Raw genomic sequence first — 15748 nt, forward strand, 5'->3', positions numbered from 1 at the left:
CACCCTTCCCCGCGCCGAGGGGCACCGGGATGGGGGAAAGTCTTCTCCTCCTGGGTGCTTTCGAGGGACGACGGTAGCCGCCCGGGTCCGCGGCCGGGCCGGAAAGGGGGCGGGTGGGGGTGCCACGACAGCCCCGGGGGGCCGTGCGGGGGCCGGCCGGCAGAGCGGGGCGGCTGCGGGGCTTGACGTGCGCCGGGTGCGCAGCGCCGGCCCCTTCCCCTCTCTGTGGGAAGTGATGGTTGAGTCCGGCGGCGACGGCTTCTCGTGTGGCTGGCAGCCGCTCCGCTGCGCTGCCTGCACTGCTCTAGCCGCGATCCCTCCCTCCCTCTCCCCTCCTCCTCCTCCTCCTCTTCCTCGCACTCCCCGCATCCCTCTCCTGCCGCCGCCGCTGCCCGGCTCTCCTCGCCGGCGGCCGTGGATGCAGCGCTTCCCGCGACGCCGGGCGTGCCTCCCCTCCCTCCCCTCCCCTGGGCGGGCGGCGGGCCGGCGGCGCCGGGGCTCCGCGGGCGCTGAGCGGCGCAGCCCCGCCGCGGCGCGGGACTGATGCTATGAGCAGAGCGGAGCGAGCCGCCCGCGCAGTCCTGCAGGAGGCGTCGGGCGCTGCGCGGCGCTCGGGACCCGGACCGCTCCTCTCCGCCTCTCCTCGCCCTGTGGTGGTTCTTTGGCGCTGTCCTTAGCCCCGCTGCCGCTCGGAGGACACGGTCGCAGCCGAGAAGAGCCGCCGGGGGTTTTGTGTGAGTGTGTGTGTGTGTGGAATAACTGCAGACATGACTGCGTGGAGGAAATTCAAGTCTCTGCTGGTTTTCTGCGCGGGGCTCCTCACTGCAGCTCAGGGTAAGATTTGGGTTTCTTGCGCTGGATTCGTGTGGGCTGTGGTAATGGCACTGATTTCCCCCCTCAGCTAAATCGGTACCGCTCGGATGAGCTCTCTCCCTCGCTCTGTTCCTGCGTCGGGAAACAGCAGGATCCTCGAGCCCCGTTTCCCTTCTCCCTGCTTCCCACCTACCCCCCGGTCCGCTGGTGCACCCTGAGGGCTCAGTTCCCGGCCGGCCACTTCCCCCGGGAGAAGCCAGAGCCCCCAGGAGTTGGGCAGCAGCCGCTGCGGCGCTGGGAGACGAGCCGTGCTCATCCAGCCGCCTGGGTAGCGCCGGAGTTTGGGAACACTTCGCTCTCCACGCACGCACGAACGGCATTCGCTGCCGTGCAAGGGACAGTCCCCGGGATGGCAAGTTTGGCTCTCCCCTCCTCCCGCCTCCCCGGCTTTTGCCGTGCTCAGGGGGGAGCGCGGAGTGGGTGGCCGCGGAGAGCCGCCCCCGCCTGCCTTCAGCCGGCTCCGCTTCCCGCAAGTTACGCGGAGGCGGGGATGCAGAGACGGGGTCCCCCTCCGCCAGCTGCCTGATCGTGCCAGAGGGAAGAGGGCTCCTCTCTGCTCGGCGTCCGGTGGGGCGCGTCTCCCACCCCCGACTGGGTTTCTCCTTAAAATCAATGGTGGAGGGAGGAGAAGCGAGGGGGGCTGATGGTGGAGAATTGGGTTACACAACTTCAGTGCTGGCCTCAGCCCCATCACTTGCCTCATCGCTGGAGACAACAACTTCCCCATTATTCACTTCGCCTCTCATTAGCCCTGCGCTTTTTCATGCTGGGAGAGAGATGCGAGCGTGTGTGAGAGAGAGAGAGGGAGCGAGAGAGAGAGGGAGGCTGCTCGCAGCTGAGCACCTGTCCCCGTTACAGCCTCTGCCTTCTCCCACCTCGCTCCCGGCTGTCTCTGCCTGCCTCCGGGAGGACGGTTCCCCTTGCGGTCTGTGCTGTCTGAGGCTCCCTTAACCCTTCCAAGGCGCTTTACATCGTTCCCACCATTTTATTTTTCTCGCTGCTTTTTTTTTTCATGGTGCGGGGGTGGCTGGAGAGGCGAGAGCGGGGCTAGCCGACCGCGGCCCGGGCTGGCGGGCGAGGCTGGAGCCTTTCCCGTCCTGCGGGTGCCCGCGGCCCGGCTCCCTCCTCCGCTCGGGCGGCACTGCAGGCTGCCCTCCCTCCGGCATCCTCTGGTAGTGATCCGCAGGGAGAGGTGGTGGAAGGCCAGCCCGGTCTGCCGGTAACCGGGTGGATGCTTTGCCCGGTCCGGAGGAGCGGCTGCGGCCCCTCGCCAGCCCGGTGGTACCGCTCCTCTGCTCGGATCCTGCCGCTGCCTCGGTTCACCAGGCAACGCCGGTGGACGGGGCTGCCCCCGGTCGTGCTGTCTCCGTGGGGAAGGGAGCGCGGGCGGGGAGAAACGCCCGGGTTTCCTGGGCTGTGAAGCGGCCGGCTTCTGGAGACGGGGCTGTGCTCGGCGGCACACACAGCCCGGGGCGGGCGGGCGTTGTCAGCGTGGCCGCCCTGCCCAAACTTCCAGCATCCTCGCCCCACCCCCTCCACCCCCCATCGCGCCAGTGCCTGGGTCCCCCGCCCGCCTGGGGCTTGGCAGCCGCTTCCAGCCCGCACACGTGCCGGGCGCCCCAGCGCTGCCCGGGGCAGGGGCCGGACAGGCGAGCGGACGGGGGAGCCCCGGGCCGAGCGGCGGAGCTGCGCCCGGCCGCCCCGGGACAAACTGCAGCCGCTGCCGCGCCGGCTCCCGGGGCGGACCGACACCCGCGACTCATTTGTTAAATACACTGTAGCTGGTTCTGTCGTTTGACATTTAAGTGTTTTCTTTTCATGGCTGACAGCACATATGAAAAGCTGGAGGCTGGATCATGGTTATTCAGAGGAGATCCGACGTGTTTTGCTTACATACAAAGGCTTCGCCAGGAACATTTGGGCACTGACTCTGATGCTGCTCTGCAGAATGTAATTATACCTCGCTTAATGTGGAGCAGCAACACACCTACTTAAAGGCTACAAACTGACTTAATATTGAAGTCAAACAACAGGTAGAAGGGGAACCAGCGGGGACATTTGACATAATTCTTTCCCATTTACCTTCCCAGGCAATCGAGCACAGGTATCTATATTTAGTCAAATGTAATCCTGAGGCTGAAATTACATTTATAGTTTAGAGAGTGAAAGAACTCCTTCCTTAGTAACATGAAGAGCCTAGGCTTTCAGAAGCACATAAGATCTTAATTAATAGATCCCCAGAACTCTTTGTTTTACCAGCCCCTTGGTAGTCGAATCATTTGGTAGTCGCTCTAATAGGAATTCACACGGGTTTTGGTTGGCTTAGGGGTTTTATGAGAAAAAAAAAAGAAGTGCTGAATTTCTGGAGGTGTTGCCACAGGCGTTCCCTTATCTTTCAGTAAAATGAGAAGGTGGGCTGATTTCCACATTGTTCCTCGTTATGAAATGAAATGGAAACCCTTTGTTGCTGTGCAATTTTCTGTAACTTTAAAGGGGCAAGAAAAGATGAAAATGAACATTCGTCATCATTCATTGTGGTGCACTTGAAGTGCAGTTCTATACATTTCTTTGGACTCATTTTGTCTGACTGATACATCTGAGTGTCTTGGAAAACATTTGGGAAATTCTTCCCTGTCCATTATGCTTTAAGCATCAAGGGAAATTAGTATGGAGTCATATAAAGGAACCACTTTCCCAGAAACTACCCTATCATAGCAGTTATGCTTCAACAAGACAGGCAGCATGGTGTTCAGCTCTGCATGTTAAGATGGGCTTGTTTAGAGAGCCGTTTGCTAATCTGATAGGTTATATCCTCACAAAAGCAAACATAAAAAAACCCCTATTGATTTGCTTGAAACACGGTAAGTATCAGTATAATTTCTGTAAAAATTCATACTGGCAGGGAACAAATGGTAGATTTAAACTGAACCCAGGGTAAAATTCAAGATAAAAGATTAAAATTTTTCTGCTGTGTCCCTATTTTCAATGTAGAAATACATATTGCTTAGTACTTAAAAATGTCCTGGTACATATTTTCAAGATCATATCCTGGACTTGTTCGGATAACCAAATATAACACCTTCATCGCCACCTAATTGCCTCAAACAAAATGTGCATAAGCAGGCTTATGCACAGAGGTATCATTCCGATTAATGGAAATAGCAGAGTGAAAATACTCCTGTTCTTAAATCGAATTCAGACAGTGAAAGGACTCCCACATCTACAGTTTAGGATTTATTTATTTTTTTTTAAAAAAGGAGATAAACCCCAAAACATTTGATGTACCCTCTGTTTGCTGCTATTGCTTTGTCAAAATAATTGCTATGACTACATCACACAAAGTTGCCACTATGTTTAAGGCCTATTCCTGTTGGACTAAGAGTGTTTGTCTCTTTTAAAGTCATGTATTTTCTCCAAAGCAGTGTTTCTCAAACTGTGAAGCTGGTCTCTCTAGAGAGGTTCCATTCTCTTCCAGAGAAGACTAAAGCAATTCTAGGGAAAATGAGCTGAAAAAAAGGATTTTTCAAAAGAACATCACGGCTAGGTGTCGAATACCCAGCTCCCAAACCAAGTATCTGATGGATGCATTCCCCTTCCCCCATCCCAGTGAGGAATTGTCCATAGAAAGACTGACAAGAAAATAACCAGTTCTGACCACATAATATTTTAATGTAAAAAGGTGTTCACTTTTCAGTAAGGCCTGTATCTTACCCAATTTTCCACCAAGGTATGTATTTAAGTGTCCTTAACTCTTTATAGGAAGAAGTAATATGGTCAATTTGAATATAATGTAGTGGAGAGCTTATCAGTTCAACAAGGATTCCCCAAACATTCATTTTAGACCTTTGAGCCAAAAGATGAGATTTGAATTCCCACCATCAGCCAGTGCAAGCTTATCAGTTTCTCGGGTGTGTGTGGAACAGGAGGATACTGGTGTGAGGAGCTGGACATGATGTACAAGCATGTGTCATCTTTAGTACACATGAACTTCAGGATGTATTGAAATCTGTGAGGGCATTTCAACACCTTCTGTGATCTCTCTCTCTAGGATCCCTTCTGTAGATTTTTGTTTTTCATTTATTTTGCTGTCACTCCCACGTCCCTTCATACAGATGTATGATTTTTATCAGGCATGGGGTTTTTGTTTGGGGAGGGTGGGCCATTGTAATTTTTTTCCCTGCAGACTGCTTTTCCTATAGAAATGTGGAATCTAGGTCTTCATATTATTGTTACTCATTATACAGTAGTAGTATTGCATTGATGTAGGCAGGTTTTTAAGAAACATGTATGGGACTTTGGCCTCAATACTACTTGCACTCATGAAAAATTTGGCCCCACCAAATTAAGAACAATCTGAAACTTTAAATATTTTAAACCAAACCCAATGCATTCAGGATTTTCCATGCTTTCTGGAAAGGCTGAAATGCCTTAGGGACCACCTTTTTCAACTTCTTCAAGTCATGTACATTGTCACATTAAACTTCCTCTCGCAACCCTTCCTTGGAGAAGTAACTGCTTAATAGTGTGACTGTATGAAACCTCCAAGAAATTTAAAGATAAGATGTAATTTCAATTTGCTCAAATCCGTATTGAACCGTGACGTCTCTTTGGCCACGATGACATTATTCTGCTAGTAAACAGCTTTATGCGTAAGCAGAGACATTGCAGTGTAGTGCCTGTAGCCAGCAGAGGGATGCAGTGTGGAAAGGGGAATTGGTGGTTTAACTATGCAATCCATAGAAGTGGTAGTGTAAGTATTGAGGTGCGATTACTAATAAAACTTGAGCATACAACGGGATTTAAATAAGGGTCACCAAATAAGAGTCTGGCCTCTGGTTTTCTATATGGCTGCAAAATTAGCCAGATTAGATTGAGCTAAATTGGATGTTCTTCCAATTTCTGCAGTGAACAAAGAATGAGAATCCTATGGAAATTCTCCTAATGTGTATGAATCACTTTCTTTAACTTAGATGTTTTGCTTTTCTACGTCAGCTGTAATTTCCCTTTAAACCATCTTTATCAAGCAGTAACTTCTGAAATAGGGAAAAAAAGGCACTAATGCCTGAGGAGAGCTATGAGATCTTACTTTGTCCTCACACATCTTTGTTCTGGCTGGATGAAAGACTTCACTCAATTATATGACATTTCTGATACATTTAAGAGAAATCTACACTATATTTGTTAGGAGCATTTCTCAATGGAATAACTGCTTAAACAAATTACTTGGATTGTTGTTAGTGTTATATTGACATATGAAGGCAACATTTGTCAGGTGCGTGCATTTAGTAATTGAATGGTAAATGGAGGCACACATGCACTGAAAACTCTTACAAGAGTAATACTACATCTTATTGCCAATAACAAGTCTTACTTGCTTAGAGATGATAATTTTTTTCTGCATATCTTACTCATCCGAAAAAAAAAAGAAAAGAAAAGAAAAATAAAATGACAGCAGTTTCTTGCATTTTTACCTGGAGGGCACATTCAGTTAAAAGGGCAGAACAAGATTTAATCACTGTTACATTGCTGATGATTAACCAGAATTCCCCTTGATTAATCAGAATATCATCAATGATTTGCTTCTAGGAAAAGATAAGCAAAAAAATAAAACAAAACAAAAAAAAAAATCACAATTTCTTGCAATTATGGTAATGCTTTAATTTCCAGCATAAAAATTAATCACAGTTTGTTACAGATTTATAATTATTAAATTATGCATTTTAACAATACATTCATGCATATTCTGAAAAACTGATTCCACCTCTTTCAGCTTCACATTTGAGTCATCACCGTCAAGTAAAACGTAACATCGGACAGTTGCAAGGGCCCTATTCTGTTGCAGTGGAAACTGAAATTTCTATTGATTTCAGTGGTTGCTGGATTGGCCAATTTTGAAAAGATTGCTGTTCCAAATAAGGCAGACACGGTAGATGTTGCAGCTGAACAGTGGAGCCAGACCCTGTTTAATATGAACTCTCATGGCTGTGAACTTCTGACAATATTTACATCCATGTAAGGCTGGAAAAAAGGAAAATTGGATGAATCTGAGTAATCAACTTTGGTAATATTTAAAGGTTTATATAATTATGGAAATAATTTTGGGTTTTTACAGTATCTCTGATATCTCCAAAAGTGGTTTTAAGTGACTTCTACCTTGCTCCCTGCCCTGCGCTTTTACCTTAAAGAAATTATGAAGGTCAATATACAGACAAACCTAGTACCGTTTTAGTCTTTGGATATTTTATGTCTCTCCTGCAGTATCCCGTGGATACTGAAGTACAGGACCATGTTCCGTATTCATGTCTCTGTTGTACCTTGTCTTTCCAGAAGAAACGTTTGCAGTACTGCATCTGAGACAGAGCTGAATAAATAATAACGGATAAAACTTCATGTGCAGTGTTGGTTTTGCAAACTTGCATAAAATACGTCCAGCATTTTAAAATGACAGTTTCCAGCACTTGCTTCACACCTTATTCTCAGTTTCAGGGTGATGACTTTTTCATGCAATTTTGCCAGACATGAAGTTCATCTTATTTATTGTCTGAAAGATTTCCTTGTCTTTTTTTATTGGAGAGCCATTTTTAAAGCTATATTGGAGGTTTGTTATCGAAATATTTTTACAGTTCTGTTGTTTGCAGCAAACCCTTGACATTTGGTGGACAGCCAATCTGGGGCTAAGGACTTATCTTTTTCTCATCCTATGATGTGGAGTTCAAATGTAGTCATGGTTTAATACTTCACAAATTGTTGTTTACTTCCTTTGACCCATATTACTCATCATACCATGCTCATATGCAAAAGAAAAGCAAGGGAACACAAGTATGCAAACTTATATTTTGTTTACACTGGTCCTGAAACACCAGCAATATGCAGTGCACTGGAAACAAAAGCACAGCCAGCCTTGTTCTGTATATGAAGCTCAGGTTCAAGGGTGAGCCTAAACACACTGGGGACCACAGACAGGATATTTTATTTTTTTCAGTACTGGCCCAGCTGTAGCTTGATTTGAAGCATCTTCACTGTGCTATAATTCCTGCTGGTGACATGGATGGGGGAGCTTGGCTAACCTTGCTTAGTGTATCTAAAATACATGAACAAGAGCTTAATGTAGCCAAAATACATGAACGAGAGCTTAGGCTTGGATTTGGGTATCATGCTTCAGCTAGAATTTGCCTTGTATGAGCACATCAGGGTTTAGTCTGAACTTATGGTGCATATAACACGGATTCAGCTGTAACTTGGGACCCACATCAGACTGCTGGTGCACAGCACAGCTGGAGGTGCAAGGAACAGGGAAGTAATTTTGTCAGGAAGCAGTTGATGTTGCGAAACAAGCAGCTAGATATCATAGGAATACATGATAGCTCGAGGAATGTGCCTTGCTCTGAACCTTAGAAAAAATGACAGGTGACTGTGAGGATAAGAAAAAAAGAAAGAAATAACGTTGCTTCTTTCACAACAGTGAAGTTTTTTAAAAGGCCATTTTGGGAAATTTTTTTTTAAAAAGAAAAAAGCAACGTATTTAATTTATTTTTAGACTAATTTTACATGCTTCTGGTTGTGAAACAAATGGTCATGACAAATCACACTGTTCTCACTAATGTCTGTGGGATATCAATGCAGAATCTGACTGCTTCCAAGTGACTAAGTACACTATTTTAGCTTTGCCCCAGCAGCCAGATTCTCTATTGGTATCCCGCTGATATTTCTTATAATACATAGATTGAGTCATACTAAGAAGTTTTTTTTGGGAAAATATGTTTTATAATTCAGTTTTAGAACCTCCATAGAATCAAGCAACTACTAATATCACAGTCAGTGACCTTCTGAATTTGTAGACATCTCTCTTGAGAAAATAAATTGATTTTCTTTATCTTAGCATGTAAATATCCCCAGTGACCACTTTGACCCATTGTTTCCAGTGTCTCTAACACTGAAGAATGCCGTGTTAATAGATTTTACAAAGAGTGGCAGCAGTAGTAGCATTTAGATCGTGAGCTATACTGTCACTTCTATCTTGGTTTCCTATGAAATCTGTATAGGGAAGGATTTGTCATGGTATTTAATTAACATAAATGCAAATACTGAAGTTTTCCTCTTTTTTTTTTTCCCCTCACATATGTAAAGTAGTTAACCTCAAACAAATCTGCCAGTTTGTAGACAAAAAAAGCATTCTGCTATGCAGGGACAGACTGTAGCCATCAGCTGCATAGTTTGGGTTCCTCTATATTGCATTTTGACCACTTAGGACCTGATCCCAAGGCTGGGGTACTCACAATAACCCTGACTCTCATTAACCATGATGGATTTCAAGTCTGGTCTTTACTGGAGTCATGTATCACACAGAGTACTTTCATTAAAACAATGGTGCTGGAACAAATAATGCAGAGAATTCAAACTCTTAGGTGTTATTATTAGTATGAAATCTTATGCAAACAATCACAAAAATGCTGTTTTCATTAACAATACATGAAATTTTTTGACCTATCTGAAGTGTATCTCAATCCACTGGCTTTCACAAGTTATATAATTCATTTGCTTCTGAGGAAAGATTAACTGTTAATTGCTTTCTTTAGCAACATTTAGTAAACAGACTGATAGCGTGGAGATGATCTATGCAAACCGCAAAGAAGGATTTCTTCAACTCATGTTGCCATGACAATTTAGATTTTTCCTGTCAACTCTTGAGAAGCTCCAAAGTAATTTCTTTAAAGCAACAAATCAGGGAATATTTTAGAAATTGAAGTTTCTCTCTTTTTTTTCTGATTTACTATCATTTAACACAGCAAGAGTCCTGACCCAAAAGATTTTAAAATCTACAAACAAGAACTATGGCAGAAGCTATAACACTGTGAAACCCTCATGGATCTCTGCTGATTTGCACCAGCACAGAAGCTGCCTTCAGATGCATTATCGAGTGATCTAGATTTCGTTTATTAACAATATGATAATAATAAATAGTCATTGTAAAAACCATAATGGATAATGAAGAGTGGAGAGGCCAGCTTATAGTTGTCATTTTGATCTTCATGACAATATTTTATCTTGCAGCTACTTTGAGGAAATTAGATTACAGAACAAAGAAGGAGTACTCATTTTATTTTTGTTACTGTTCCAATTATAAAATTAGTTCAATGAATGAAGAATAAAATCAAAAGGCTGTTGTCCACATATTTAAATTACTCTCCCAGATACTTCCTGTATATAATGTTATTACTAATCAAACTGAGCTTCCCTCCTTTGATTTGTTTGAAATGAAATGGATTGTTTTGAAAATGTCTAAAAGTAGTCCAAACTACGATAATTTAATTCGTGAGAAATAAATTACTTGCTTAAAGAAGTATTTCTTAGGTTGCTGTTAGCAGTGAGGGACACATGGTAAAAGAAAAGAAGATAACGTGAAGTGCTGTTTCTGCTGGGAAAATAAGTTTTTCTGTATAGAAGACAAGAAAAGTAGCTCAGTAATGGTTTTCTTTTTAAAATGTTCCTGGCAGATGATGGCTACTGAGTTGGTGTAGTTTGTTTACCACTTTGCAATGGATTTGAGATGAGTCATATCACATTAGAAGGAAAATTGAGAAGTTGTTTTGTCAAAGTGAATTCAGTTTTCCCTTTTTTCATATATACTCAAATTATTAGTTCTCCTTAAACAGAGACACCTAATTGATTCTTGTTTAGTTTTGATTCTTGTTTTGTCCATAAATCCAAGTTCCTGTTGCTAGAAATGATAAGCCCGTGTCTATAATTTCTGTATGCCGGATAAGGTGACTGAGCTGGAGTGTCCTTTCAGTTAGCCTCATGCATCTTCTTTAAAATATTGGCTATTTTATTGTCACGCTAGTGTAGACGACAATAATTTCAGTCTCTACAAGCACGGTTGTTTTTTGCAAGCCTTGCCTTCAGAGCGGAACTTGACTGAATAAGGACTACATGATGGGTCTTCATGATTTTATGTTGTAAACAAATCTTTATTTATGTCTTATTTCCTTACTGACTTTAAAAGTCCACTTTACTGGTAATGCATATCAGTGTATACACAAACAGTGTCAAGGTAAAATGGTACTTATTTATATGAATATTTAATAAAGAAACAGACTTCTGGATGGAATACTCTTATGATGCATCATCATGAAACAACAAATTTCTTCCAAAAAACACGATGGAAGAGGACATCCATATATTTAATAAAATAACAGGTATATACTGAACAATAAAAGAATCTGTCTGACCACATTTTACCTGCTAACAAATTTTAATGCAAAGTTCAAGGACATGGGAAGGGGGCAGAAGGTACTGTTTACTGTCAAGAGTCTGGATTTGTATTTTTACTTTCTTTATGGAAGTGCCAAATAGCTGCAGCTCCCATTGACTTAGGAGAAAACTGTAGATCTCAGCACTTTTGAACATCAAGGAATTTGTATTATACTTACTTTTATACTTCAGAATCTTCATAATCTGAATGTAATAAAGTGCTGCAAAGAGAATGGATAGACAACAATATACAGCATTTACTACTACTATCTGCCAGGTAGTATCTGAATTAAGCAAAGTTTCTAAATCTAGAAATGTTTTGAGGTTTTTTGTTTGTTTTGTTTGTTTGGTTGGTTTGGTTTTTTTTTTCGTTTTTTTTGGAAGGAGGGATTCCCCAAGGGAAGTTGTGGTTTGTTTTTCTTTTAAACTGTTGTACTTAAGTAATTATGTATATTAAAAAAACCCTGTATCTGATGTACCCTGGAACAAAACGTTTGTGATTACAAAGCAAACATTAAAAGCAGCAAATCAGAATTTGGAGTGAAGCCAGCTCATAGACTACTGGCTATATTGGATAATGGAGGATGTTGTCCTGGCCCAGAATTAAAAACAATCAGTTCCACTTCCACTTTTATTTCCTCTCAGAGTATTCATCATTTTTACATTTATCCCACATTGATGGTAACTAATTGCAGTTCCTTGGGGCTCCATTTTTCTTTCTAGGAAACAAGCTGATTGTAAGGGGTGAGGCAGTACTTTACAGCTCTGGTGCAAAAAAGGTATCATCAGCCCAGTTTTACCACTGTAGGGTAGGCACCAAACTTCCTTTGATATTACTGTGCATTTCTCGGCAGACTGCATTTGCAGGAGGAATAGATTTGTGCAAATGTTTTGAATGTGCTTTGTCACATAGTGCTGGTACGTTCAGGTAGTTTTGTAAAGCAGAGGCATTTTGTGCGACTGCCTCAACAGCAGTTTGCTTCTCAGATCTACTCAGTCACGCTGCTCTTGTCTAGGTACAATGCCAAAAGAGTGACGTGCATGAGGATCAGGTCCCCTAGCAGGGCCAGGGGGGATCAATTAAAAAAATAAACTACTCTTTGATGCAAGAAAGATAATGTACTGCCCACTGTGAAAAAGTAAGCTATTGTGGTGACAGAGACTGTCAGGTGAGGGATGGGCTTTCAGCTCAGAGGACAGCATAGGCAGCTGATGGAAATAATTCTTCATTGTGTGTGTCATCATTGACACACTCTCCAGCAGTCCCACTGAGGAAGATTAGCTATCTCAAAAAAGAAGCTACATAGGAAAAAGCATGACAGAATGTAATGGGGTTTTCAGTCAAGACTTTCTTATCTTTTTCAATCACTTACTCTCTTCCACTCCATTACTTTTTAGGATATTTTTCTGCTATTATATTTATCTTCAAATGAAAGTTCGTTAGGAAGTAATACGTATAGTGTGATTTATTAATTTATTTTATGCTAAATCCTAGAGTATAGGGACCCATCATACAGAGGGTTATATGGACATAGAGAAAATCAAACAGACAACATTTTGAAAGGAAACTCAAGTCTGGGGAATGTTATTTCCCGCATGACCAAAATCAAGTAAAAAACCTTATTTTCTGAAACTTAGCCCACAGCAGCTTCATGCTGCCCTGTATTTTACAGAGGACATAGATTAGTTCACTCTCATCCATCAATAATTATTCAAATTGATTTCTAATCTCCATTACTGGTATTTGTCTTACAGAAGAGCAATGCATAATAAGCTTCCCTAATTGTCTCCAGTAACACAGGCATACTGGTGTAATGCAAGCAGAACTAGTAATACAGCTCAAAACTTAAAATTCCTGCCTGCAAGTCACCTCAGTGGAAGCTCTGGTGCCACTACCATGAAGGTCTGATGTGGTCTGATAAATAATGACCGGTGCCTTCAAGGGCATGGCAGTCCACTGTTAAACTGATACACAGGTTTCATGTTGAGGTGCTGAAAATAATGGCTTTTGTCTTGTGGGACTGGCATAGCTGGCACCATCAGATTGTAACATTAAACACTACTTCTCTTTCCTTTTCCCTTAGTGTTTCTTTAAAATTTTCCTTTTGCAGACCTTGTCTTTCTTGTTTCAGTCACTCTATAATTTCTTCCTTTGCTGAGGGAGAATAAGACACCTTCTTTGTTATGTTCCAAAGTGGCTGTTTAACATTCCCGTGGAGGAAAGCACCCAGGGTCTAATCTGTGACACTCCTGCACCCGGAGCCACAATCACAAAGGCTGAAGATAGGCACAGAGCACTCTTAAGACCTGATGAACCACATCAGAGACATAAGCTGCACCCAGGTTTTATGCAAGTCCCGTGACTTTGGTTAAGTTTCAGTCTTCACGTATTTAAAAATGCAAAATGTGTCACATCAAATCAGACCAAAATAACCTCTCTTTGACAGTGGCCATTAGCAAATGCATAGAAAAAAAAGATGCAGGAAACAAGATAAGCAGCCTTATATTTTAGCAACTTCTGGCCAGTTTAGGGAACTCTTAGCCAGAGGTTGCATCTGTGTTCAACATCCATCAACAAATTTAACCTTCATGATCTGTTCTTGAACCTATTAATAATTCAGACTACCACACTATTTTCTGACAATCTGTTTTACAATTTAATTCCTGCTGTGCAGAAAAGCACTGCATTTTGCTTGTTTTGAAGCTTCTACCTGCTCATTTCCCTGAGCACTTCCAGCTCTTTGGAAATGCTTCACTCTACACAGAACTTTGCATCTGACAGATAGGAAGGGGTGACATGAATCTGTAAATTACATACTTTCTCCATGTACACCTAAAAAATCCATTTAGTTATTTATATTGTCTAACTCCAAGTAATAGTAATGTATGATTCCCAAATGCATTTCTCATTATTTTAAGAATCATGATGTTGTAGTCAGTGTTGGTGATGCACTTATAAGAATAATAACATGTATTTCATTATAAACAGCCACTTCCCCATACCCCACAATCTCATTACCTGGCTTTTATTATAATCAATTATATTTTGATTGTTTGCTTTCCAGTAAATAGTAAAGACTACAATTATGTTCAATATTTTGCCCTGTGAGAGATTTCTGCTGGGACAGCAGAGGAAATACTTAGAAAATTAGGTCCTGGTAAGAACTGAATGCAGCAAACCAGGTGATCTCCTCTCCCACTGACATTTGCTTCCATGGAGTATGTTAGTATCTCACTGATAATAAAAGTGCACTATGTAATAGCTTCATCTTGCATATATGCCTCTCTGCTGTCAGTCAGACCAAGTCTAATCTATCACTGGTAACAAGTCATGTCTTTATGGTGTTCTTTTTACTTGGTCTGGCAAAAAATGTTGGGGGTTGTGAAATCTTTAATGATGGGATCTGGAGAAGGATTGGGTTTTGGAGGAGTTTAGAGAAACACTGCTAGAATTCCCATTAGAAAATATTTGGGAAGAGTTCCATTATTCTGAAAACATTAAACCCATGTCATCATTCTAAATAATCCAATTTTCCTTCCCCATCAAGACCCACATCTAGAACAAATTGTAAAAAGTAAAAAATAACATTGAAAATTCTGCCTCTAAATAGAAGCTCGTCTCAAACATTTAAACATGCAGTGTTATTCCACAATCACTAGTCCATAGTTTTCTGGGTTTAGTTTTATATTAGAAAATTTGTCACTGTCTGAAAAAAGAATTTTCTCTTTTTTTCCTAAGACAACAGCCTTCCTATATGCATTTACACTGGCTCTGAACGGGATGTACAAACTCTGCCCTTCCCCTTTATTTTACTTCTTCCTCTTAGGGCTGCCTATCAGCATCATAAAACCAAAACAAAGTGATGCAAAGAAATGATGAGCAAAAGCATATCTGACCATTATGAACAAGAGTAACGTGTGATAGAAGAAAACAGAATCTCATTAATGTTACAAAGTCTCCCACAACTGTTTTTGCTTTTTTCTGAAAGGCTCAATTTCGTTTCCATAAAAGTGAAGTTTCTGAATATTTCTTGATAGAGTCTATTCAGGAAAGGAAGGCATTAATTACTCCTGTCCTGTGCAAACAAAATCATTGCTTAGCTTTCGAAAACTGACAAGAACACAGGTTTCAGAAAGATGACTGGAAAAGAACTATGTCTCAACAAGATGTGATGTATATCTGACGTACTGCAATCTAAATTTTGAGCAAGATGGGAAAGATTGAGTTCTTTGAGTAGGACTGTTTTAATGGGCTAAAAAAGTTATTTTTCAGGAATGATTTGGTTTTTGCTGGATCAGAAAAAAATCAAACATTTAATCAAATGAGAAAATGTCTGAACATCTAAAGATTATGATAAAAAACCAGATTAAATTTACAAATATAAACTGTATTCAATTAAAAAAATAACTGTTTGGGTTAGGTAGCGATACTTTAATGATGGTTTGGGGATACATAAAAATGTGTGTAGTCCTGTGTGTGTAGATTAAGCTTGAGTCTTTTAAGAGTTAGTCACTTGACCATAAGACAAAATGCCATGTAGAATCTCTCAACCACTTTTGTCAAAGAATTGGATGGCATGACAAATATTTGCTTGAATTAGTAGAATGGTGTTTCTAAAGAGAA

At 42.1% G+C, this 15748-nt stretch overlaps 1 protein-coding gene across 1 annotated transcript in view; it reads left to right on the plus strand.

Moving 5' to 3' along the window:
• Window positions 1–767: 767 nt before the first annotated feature.
• CSMD1 (CUB and Sushi multiple domains 1) overlaps window positions 768–15748 on the plus strand; it is a gene marked incomplete at both ends in the record, with an annotated part of 1089811 nt that continues 1074830 nt past the window's right edge. The window contains one exon of the mRNA XM_084261313.1: window positions 768–834. Within this exon, the coding sequence (XP_084117439.1) occupies window positions 768–834 (67 nt within the window). The remainder of the gene's footprint in view (window positions 835–15748) is intronic.

This window comes from Gallinula chloropus (assembly GCF_964237585.1).
Source record: "Gallinula chloropus genome assembly, chromosome: 3".
NCBI lineage: Eukaryota > Metazoa > Chordata > Aves > Gruiformes > Rallidae > Gallinula > Gallinula chloropus.